General features: G+C 35.2%; 1 protein-coding gene across 1 annotated transcript in view; it reads left to right on the plus strand.

The window, feature by feature from the left end:
- Nucleotides 1–10,233, plus strand: part of LOC105617349 (fat-like cadherin-related tumor suppressor homolog) — a 54,730-nt gene that overhangs the window by 21,570 nt on the left and 22,927 nt on the right. The window contains exon 6 of the mRNA XM_012198909.1: nucleotides 9,428–9,583. Within this exon, the coding sequence (XP_012054299.1) occupies nucleotides 9,428–9,583 (156 nt within the window). The remainder of the gene's footprint in view (nucleotides 1–9,427; nucleotides 9,584–10,233) is intronic.

Raw genomic sequence — 10,233 nt, forward strand, 5'->3', positions numbered from 1 at the left:
ATTTCAGTTATTATTGCAGCAAATAAACAACATTTTGAGGTGTTGACATCAAAAGATTTAATCTTATTTGTCTCTCAAGAAGCGTTAATTAAAATGTCGAATCATTTAATTCTTTTTTCGCTTTTCTCCGAAATACGAAGTGCAAGGGAAAAAAGGAATTGTTCTGTTCGCGCATACAATGCATAAAGCTGTGTACAGCAGCGGTATATAATTAATACCCGGCGCCACTCTCATTCGCCTAGTTTCTTTTTCTCTATTTGCTTTTCACAGAGCGGATCGCAAAAGATCAAACTCGGTCTTTTGCATGCGGCGCTAGTAGGGAGAAAATAATCATGATGAATATCCAGAAATCTCCATGGCGCAGTGGAAATCCTCCACAAATATCTCGTGTGTTTGCGGCCAAACGAGATACAACGAGGCGCGCGTGGTCGAGAAAAATTCTCGCGGAAAAAAAAGACCGAGCATGTGCATACTCCGTTGCAAATCCATTGTATTGCGAGTCAGATTGTAGAAGGTTAATTGATGCATGATTGTTTGTTGAAACTAATTATATTTTCGATTACGGAAAATTCTATAGAGTATTTATCGCGATTAAACGGTTCCAAAGAAGAGCTAACATTTATCTAGATGAAGTGAGCGAAGATTCGCCATACTCGGTGTAATACTAATTATTAATTGCGCCTTAAGAAGCTCGCTTTAATTGAAGGTAAACTTTACGATTGTACGATTGAACGAGAAGGTAAGAAAAAGAAAAATACTATCACGCTGTCTTTACTCAATGTTTGATACGATGTGTGCAGAAACCGTGTCTCTTAGCCTTCCAGACAGGGATTCCAATTATTAACGACTACAATTACGTACGGCTTTCTCTGATAACATCTTTAGATTCTCGTTTTCGAGATTCATACCGGAGTATGAGAAATGAAAATAGCAAATTTATGATAAAGTTTGAGCATCTTTGCTTCATGCATTCGATCATTTCAATTTCGATTTCATTAAATCATAAAATTATATTTTTTGTTGTAAAATTTCTAAATTTAACATATACAATGTATTTTTAATTTTTTTTATTCTTTTTATTCGCTAAATTGTATCGTATATACATAATTGTGATATAGTAGCGTAGCTTTCTCTGTCGATATTTTTTAAAGAATCAATTGTTAATAATTTCCTTAAAAAATAAGGAACGTATCTATTACAGCAAACATTTCGGAACATCTGCGGGATGAAATTGACTTTATTCCAACCTCAGATAGTCGTCCTTTAGCGTTTATCTAGCCGTTTAGTCACTTCGTGGAGTTGCCATAAGCGTTTTCCAATGCCTTGCTGCTGGCTAAACGACAGTTCCATCCGTTCACTGCTTTAATCAACTAGTTAAATACTTATTTTTCGCAGAATAATTTATTGTGGCGGTAAAATACACTTATTAATACGGAATTTCACATTGAATTTCAAATATGATAAGAGTGCATCTGTGAATTGAATATACGAGTAATCATTTTTGAAAATGCTGCGACTGCGACTAATATGCAACAGAGCTAAATTTCTGGTTATGTTGGAAGTATAAATTTTATGAATTGTCGTAAATAATAACATAAAAGCGCAGTTAATTTAAATTTTAATGCTTTTAACAATTTGACTGCCAGCTGACTTCGGTATTGAACTTAATAAATGTACACTGAAAGAGAAATGTTTGGTATGCATAACCATTTGTTTTGTTGTTATGTAACTAATAAAAGCATTTTTATTTTTTCATTTAAATTTGTATTGTTCTAATCAAAGGCTGTTTTATCAAATTTGTTGTTCTAATCAAAATTTGATCGAAATAACCAAATTTTAATTAGACAACACAATTTTTCAATGAAAAAGTAATAAAATTTTTATTAGTCATATAAATAAAATAAATGGATCATACATACCAAAACATTTCTCTCATTGTAGTGTATTATTTTAACACTTTATTTGTTATATGTTTTTTAATAATTTATATTTCTTTAATGTCTTAAATACTTAATAAAAATCATTCTTAATCGGATAAATAAAATCATTACTTAAATGAATAACGAGATTGTTGCAAATTTTCTATATTGTCACATAAATATGTGTAATACAACAATCGTAGTGTTAATGTTTGTCATGACTTGATGAAAAAGCTATTAATATAAATAGCTATTAATACAAATCAAAAATGTAAAAAGAAAATTGAGAAGTTTTAACATTTTTAATTTTTATTAATATTTATATATTTAAAAGAAGAGACGCGAGGAGTAGTAGGAAAAATAAAATTTGATCGATTAAAAAGATACTGAAGTTAAAAAAAATGTATTAATGCCATGTTCTTCTTGTGAAGAACATGTAGTCAATGTATTTAATCAATTTCTTGCAGAAAATGTTCGCTTTATCATCGTTCGAGAAATAGAGTAGCGATTTTGTCAAATTCTTTTAAAGTATAGAAGCAAATGATAGACGCCGGTGCCAAGTTCGCGCAATATTGGCAAGTCGATCTCTTCCCATCAGAATTTAAGAATTTGGCAAGTGTACTTCTGCCAGTGCGCCGTAACTCCGCCTCACGTCAGTAAACGAAGCAGACTCGGCGATCCAATGAATAATGAATGTAACAGTACATTGCCGCGTCTTTGACCAAACTATCGGTCGCTCGGCCCATTAATCTTTTATGATAATCTATCCACCATGTAGTCATTTCCGAAATCATACTCCGTGCGTGCGGGCGTAAATCCTTGGAGCGAACGGCTTGGCGTCGTCGGAAACGGCCTCGACCACGCGAGAAACCGACACGGAATTGAGTCTCCTTCAGAACGGAGTTCAAATTATGCATGCTTTTCTGCTCCAGCGAGCGAGTGATATTCCCTTAACGATCCGTCGGTTTACTCTCCCCCCCTCCCCCTCCAAAGAGAAAAGGCGAAAGAGAGGAAGAGATTGAGAGAGAATAGACGAAAAGAAGGCCATAATATTTCGGCTTGCCAAATAGAATGTAACACTGATGTGGACATTACGTGTTCACTATCACGGCGATCGACAGAAATCAAAATTTTTTTTTCCCGTCGTGGACCATGAGTTCCATATTTTCTAGAAAATTAGTCTTCGCAGAAGAATCCTCCGTTCCTTCCGAAAACACAAATTTATTATGACGCGAAATTAGAGTGAACGCAGGCTTATTCTGATTAGGTAACGCAAGCAGTCGGAGGAATTTCCTGCGGATATAGACCAATCATTATTAACGCCAAGCTTTAGGTAGATCTGAGAATATTTCGATATCCTCGAGATAAGCCCGTATTTCCCATTGCACTTTCCGCCGTCCTGCTATTATAATGGATCGGCTTAAGTAGAATTTTGCTTTATACAAGCAGAATGAGATTATTAAATCCTACTCGCTCGTTTCATTATTGCCGTGCTCGATTTCGTGACCGCACCGGTGAACATTTCAAGCGACATTTCCAAATTCGAATCCCAGCTGAGGTAATATTTTTCACAATAAATTATTTACAGTGTTTTAAAGATTAGCATCAGTAATATTAAATTTCTTGTCAATTTTATGTGTGATATTACGTACTCCAGCTTCTAAAATTATGTTTTAAGACGAAGAAATAATTGACATGCAGTTTGTTTGAAACTGCATTGTAAAACACAATGTATTATTAGACATTAATCCGTATTCATAATCAGGCCTTATATTTAATTCACCTTCTGATGTTTTATGAATAATTTTATTAGTTACAGAGGGTGGACTTAAGGAAGCTTTAAATGTAAGGCGTGAATACAGATCTCAGTCTTGACCTGTTTCACTCATCTTATATTGACTATTTCTCGGTCCGTTTTCCGTTTAATATTGAACATTTTGCTTTTTGAACGGATACAACATGGAAACTGAGAATAATGCTGTCCTAAAACATGTCGAGCGATCACTGTTAAATTTATAGTGTCAATTTAATATAAATCGCCACTATTCCTACAATTATATCGTTATTTCATACTAAAAAAAAACAATCGCTTTATTTGACACTATATATCGAATTTAACTACCATTTTAGTATAAAGTAACGACATATTTAGTAGGAGCAATGGCGATTTAAATTAAATTAAGTTAAATTTGACACTAGATTTAACAGAGATTAGTACACATGCTTACTTGTTCCTTCGTAAAAGCCGTGCGCTTTCGAAGCGAAGAAAGTTTCGAAGAGACCAAAGTAATGATCTTCTACTAGGCGCCATCGTCGACGATTTATGTTGTGTCTGCGAAGCAGTTTTTTCACCGGCGCTGATTCTCTCGCGATACGAATCTCCAATCCTTCGTTCGGAAATATTCCATGACGATGGAGTTTGCCGAGGTTTGATGCCTTTTCTATGTAAAAGAATCGCCTTGAACGTCAAGAAAATATAAAATTTGCGAAACCTTCGCTGACGATTTCTCACGTAAACTGAAACGGTAATCATCACTCATGACATAACAAGAAAAGTAACTTTCCAGCTACTTTGCGAAACCGCGCGCTACATTCCACGTAGCAGTTTCGAGTTTATTATGGCCGACTGTCGCGAGTGTCTCGTCGTACCTAGTGGCGAGTTCCTCGGATTTAGCTGTAAACGCGGGGTTAAGTCCAGAGAAATCACTAGAGGCCGTGGATGTAATTACGAAGAGTCGAGCGAGAAGAGCAAAGGAGGGCGACGCGAGAAGGGAAAGCTCTGAAGAACTGCTCGGGCAAAGCATGAGGCTATTACCCCTAATCACGAGGAAAACGCGATTCCTCTCTGGAACTGCAGCCTCGCAGCGGGATATACTTCTCGCCGGGGAAATGCTGCCAAGTTATCCCGAAAGTCCGACTGTTTTGTCGCATACTATTCAATAATAGAGCCATGTTTAAAATGGAGAAATAATAGGGCTCGACTGACACGCGAAATCTATCAATATGAAACTCCATCTCGTACCTTGTGTTAAGTACCTTACGTTAAAATGATAAAATTTTGTTAAGGAAGAGAAGGGGCAATACTTTTTCTTTGAAATTAATTAAACTTTTCTATGTCTTATAATATTACTTTAGAACTACATTTTATTTATGAATCCTTTGATGAATTGATTAAAGACTGAGAAAAGAAGTCGTCTTCTTAATTAATTGAAAATGAAAGATTTTGCAGATTGGTAAAACCTTCATCTTCATTTCTTAATTTCAAATGCATTTTATTTTAATAAATTTAAACTAAACTAAGGAACGCTATACAGATATTTAATGTTGAAAATTAAGAATAAAATTGAGATAAATAATTTTTTCTTGATATTTTTGCTGTAAAAAGAAGTGGAATGAATCAAAGAGTTAACCCTTAGGCACAATTAACAACAAAACGGCATTGAAAGGATATATTTTGTTTTATATTTTTTTATAGCTGTGCTAACTATAAATTTAAATCGACACAGCCCTTATTTTTATGAAATCGGCAAGAGCAATAGAATCACAAATGAAGCAAAAAAACTAACAACAAAAAAACATTAAATTTAAGATTTAGTTGATTGTGCAATGGCTTTAATATATAGTCATAAAGAACTAATAAATCCGGCATCTGGGCTAATATCTTGTATAATAATTAATTTCAAAATGCAAATGATTTTTTTTTGCTGATAGAAAATACTATGCAAAACTAATCAAAAGTTTGATAGTTTTGACATGCAATCGAAAAACATTGTGCAATGAAAAATGATACACTGACGAGAAAATCCGATACTAAGTTGTCATCAATGAACATTCATCTTGTGATAGATCGCACATAAAAAAGAAAGCATATTTAGTATGCAATTCAGTGGGATAATGATCTTTACTTAGAATTCGCATGTTTGCTGTGCTGACTCGTATTCTTGGAATCTCACCAACCCTTCCGTGGCGGTTTACGTAGATCGCATACCGATATTAAACCATCCTAGTAGCCCGGAGCACTCCGAGTGAAATGATAAAATTGCGAGTGCTTGAAGGGAGTGCGAAGCAAGGAAACTCGTGAAGCACCATCGAGATACGACTACACTCGGATTTAGCGCGATCGGCCAAGCGTTTAAATCTACCACGTTATAAGAGCTCGTGTTCATCTTGTACAGGGTGCTCCAGAAATGAGACACTTAATATATTCCTCCGCCTTGAAGATACGAGAAGATGACTGTAATGAAATTTATATAGCCTCGGAGGAACAAACGCGACATGGCAGAACTCCGGATGCTGATGCACTTTCATTAAACAGGACATGCATGATTTTCATGTAATTAACTTCGTAATAAAAGGAAAATGACACTGGAAAACCTATTATCTTTACATCATTTTTCAAAGCTATTGCCTATTTCGATTTCGTGAAGATTCTCTGCATGTTTTCGAGGCAAAGAAAAATTGTTCTTTTGAAGGTTACTATTGAATTGGAAGGAAAATAAAATCGTATTTTTAACTTAAAATTGTATATAAAATATACAATTCAAAAATGAACGAAATTTAAATTTTAAAATTTATAATCTTTACTTTTGAAAAGTCACTATATTTTTTTAACTTCTGTGAATTTGATAAGTTTTATATGAGATTTTACATATAGAAATTAACTACAAGCTGAACAAAATGTGAATTTTTTTTCTCATTTTATGAATCTCTTACGTGCCAAAAAATAAAAATTTGTAAAAATTTTTGACTCTCTAACATAAAAGCTGAAAGTTTTCCCTATAAAATTATCTTTTAAAAATGTTCTTAAGATTTTTTTTATTACTGAATTATCGCAAGTTAAATAAAAGGAGCATTTTTGCTCACAACTCCATAAAAATTCATATTACAATTGAATCATATTACAATTGAAAAAAAAACTGAAATTTTACTATAAGTATAATAATATATAATATAGTATATAACTTTGAACTATAAGTACGAGAGAGAGAGAGAGAGAGAGAGAGAGAGAGAGAAAGATATTACGCTTTCCTTCTAACTCAATATATATAAGGTACAATGATTAAATCGAGTAGTTGGTCTTTCAAGAACAAATTGAAAACAGAAAATACAGAATAAAAATTGCCTGGGTATGCTCTGTTTAATGAATTCGAGTCGTTCTCTATAGAGATGTGACAGCGTGGATAAGCGCGCGGCCGACGCGAATACGTACAAGGGAAATCCAGAGCTGTTTCGCATCATGTCGCAGATGAGAGTGCCTCGATATTCGGGCCGACGTCCGGTGTATAAAACGGAGTTTCGTACTCCTAATTTAGTGCAGGTGTTACCCCGAAGGATCTGACGCGCATAGTCCTCTCCCGCGAGAGATGTCCCGAGGGACATTGGATTTACGTCGCGGTCTCTCAGCAGTCTTCCTCCGTTCTCTCTCTTTCCCTCTCACCCAGGCGGAAATTGCTTCGTGAGAGGACCGATTATTGCACCGAAGAACGACGACAGGGACGACCCCGAGACGGAGAATTTCGTAACCGGTCTGCTCTCTCATCAGTCTACCCGGCGGCTCTTCCGCCGGACGGATGGACAGATCACCCAACCGACTTCGTAATAGAACGCTCGTCGAGATGAGTCACATGCTTCGTTACTGATTTGCGCGAAGGTCCTTCTCTAGGAAAGACAAATCTATCTATGTATAGAATTGGACGTAGAATTGGAAACGTTCTGTTCTTATGAAACCAGGACAATGTAAAATTTATAAACGATACAAGATAAACAAAGGTAATCGAGAATGCAGTGTGTTATTGTCGCGACTGCTTTGTGACGAAGATGTAAATTAAATCTTGTAGCAGAAATGGCCGTATGACTTATTCACAAAATTTAATTATAAATTCATTTGATCTCAGTGACTTGACGACACATAGTTTATTATAGAAAGACGTCTCTCTTGATGCTTATAAATTTAAAATAATTTTTAAAAATAACAACTCTTAAAAATACCATGTCCTCTTTATTATTGAAGTGATTTTGATGTTTCCGCAGTATCTAAATTTGAAATTGTAAAAATTGTGCGGTTTTCAATCTTCGTTTGCGCGATTCTCACGACGTTGCGAAGGCCAAAATCTCGGATTTGCGATGTCGTCTCGGATGCGGGGACACTTGGTTTTACGACCCGAAACTCCGCTTCCTCTTGCTCTTCCGGTCAACACAGCCGACTGCCCAGATCGTACGTGCGATATTCGCGCATGAAAGTCCAGGATTTTCGCAGGACGAGGAGAAACGTGCGCGATAAGACAACGACTGTAGTAAACGAGAAAAAGGGGTAACGGCTGTGTACGAAAAATCATACCAATGGAGATAGTCTAGGAAACTATCGCATTACGTAGAGGAATATTTCCTGAACTTCTTTTTAATGCATCCTTTTTTCATCCCTTTTTTATTTTCTGACTAATAATCGATGGCGCGAATCGAGAGAAAGTGTATTTCTACACATGTTTTACGTGTTTTCCTGAATAATCAAACTGAGAATTTAATTAATGCGCATACGCGCGTATCTTCTATAGTTGCGGAATTCGAATACATGGATATTTATCGTGAAAAGAGAAAATGAGAGCACAATTTGTATATTAATAAATGCTTCGATGAGGAAAAGAGAGAGATTGAAATTTGCGTAGTAAAGCCGATCGCATGCTTTCATTATGAGAGATAGTAATAAATCGAGTCAATGATATGTTGATGCTGTGATTTGATTTGTTGATAGCCCAGTATCTGCGTTAATTTAACCATGAATTAATCAGAATTCGTATTAACTCGTTTATTCACTGAAATTACCGTTGCTGGCTTTTTAATATTCGGATATTGCTAAATTTCGATAACATAGATCTCTCCCTTTTTCTCTTATAACGATGTTTATAATATTTGCAATTAATAAAATTTTAATATTTATGAGATTATTATATTTGTATATTTTTCTTTATATTATCGAAATCTGGTTATCATAAAAATATAATTTTTAATGCAACGGTTTTTATATAATTCATCAGACAATCTTTTTCATTTTTATACTTTTTTTTGGTATCATTAATCTTTTTCAAGCTTAATCCAATATATGTTAATGTAACAAGTATACTATTCTATAATAATATTTACATATCGCTCATTTGTTACAACAACATAAAAATTTGTTATTTTTTTAGTAACTTACAAAAAAGGATGAGAACATAAAGAAAAAAAAAAAATAATGAGAACATTCTTTTATTTCTCTACAATCAATTATTGTATCAAAATGATATCGATTATCAATATCTAAATTGCATTTCAAAATTTATTTTAATGATTCAAAAACATATAAATTTATTATCTGGAATACTTCATTATGTTGTTTTTATGTAACAATTAGCAATATATTTATTTTAAATCACATATATATATATATATATCTTCAAACGATTGCTTCACAATTTTAACGTGTGATGTATTTAATTGTTCTGTTGCTGTAATTGATGATTTCATGCTTCTAGGTGACAGTGAGAGACAACGGCAGGCCGCCTTTGTCATCGACTACAAGAGTCGTCATCACAGTAGCGGATATTAATGATCATGGCCCTGAATTCGAGCAAAAATTCTACACGGTCCAGATTCCGGCGTCGCCGGCGAACGACAAGCCACTCTTTCAGGTACAGATTTCTTCAAGTTTTTTTCGCGCGTTACGCGGTCTTCCCAATGGGCTTTCCATTTATTCGTATTTCTTGTAAATACATTTCCACGTCAACGAATAAACCGGGGCACAGTACAAAAATGATTGCGCGAACAGCGACTCAAATCTTTCCCGAACGATCCCTGCTTTCTCCGTTCGTGTCGTCCTCCATGTAAAAAGCGCCAATCTTTGTGTCCCGCTGTATATAAATACATATCGCGCGTTACTTGTAAAATTGTTTTAATCCGTAACGCGAAAGATGAATCGTCTCGCGCGACACAAGCGTGTAAAATTCTATTCATGTCTCACGTTGGACAACTTGGCCCGGAATTTTGCGAGAATTCCACTAACGCACAATTTGCAAGAGTGTCACGCGCTGTGACTATAAAAACAAAAAAAACAACTTGATATATTACACCAACATGGAGCAGACCGCTTGCGATTTCTTCTCCTCGTTCCTCGCTTCTCGTTATCGTTTTCCCATCAGAGCCTTCTCTTCTCGATGTAATCAAAGTAATCCTTCACCGAGTATCGTGGCATAGAAAGGGTAGATTTAGTTCATGAACCCTAGCACGAGGATCCCTGGCATAGCCACCACCCACTTCTCTTTCCCACCTCTCTCTCTCTCTC

This window comes from Atta cephalotes (assembly GCF_000143395.1).
Source record: "Atta cephalotes unplaced genomic scaffold scaffold00012, whole genome shotgun sequence".
Lineage (NCBI taxonomy): Eukaryota > Metazoa > Arthropoda > Insecta > Hymenoptera > Formicidae > Atta > Atta cephalotes.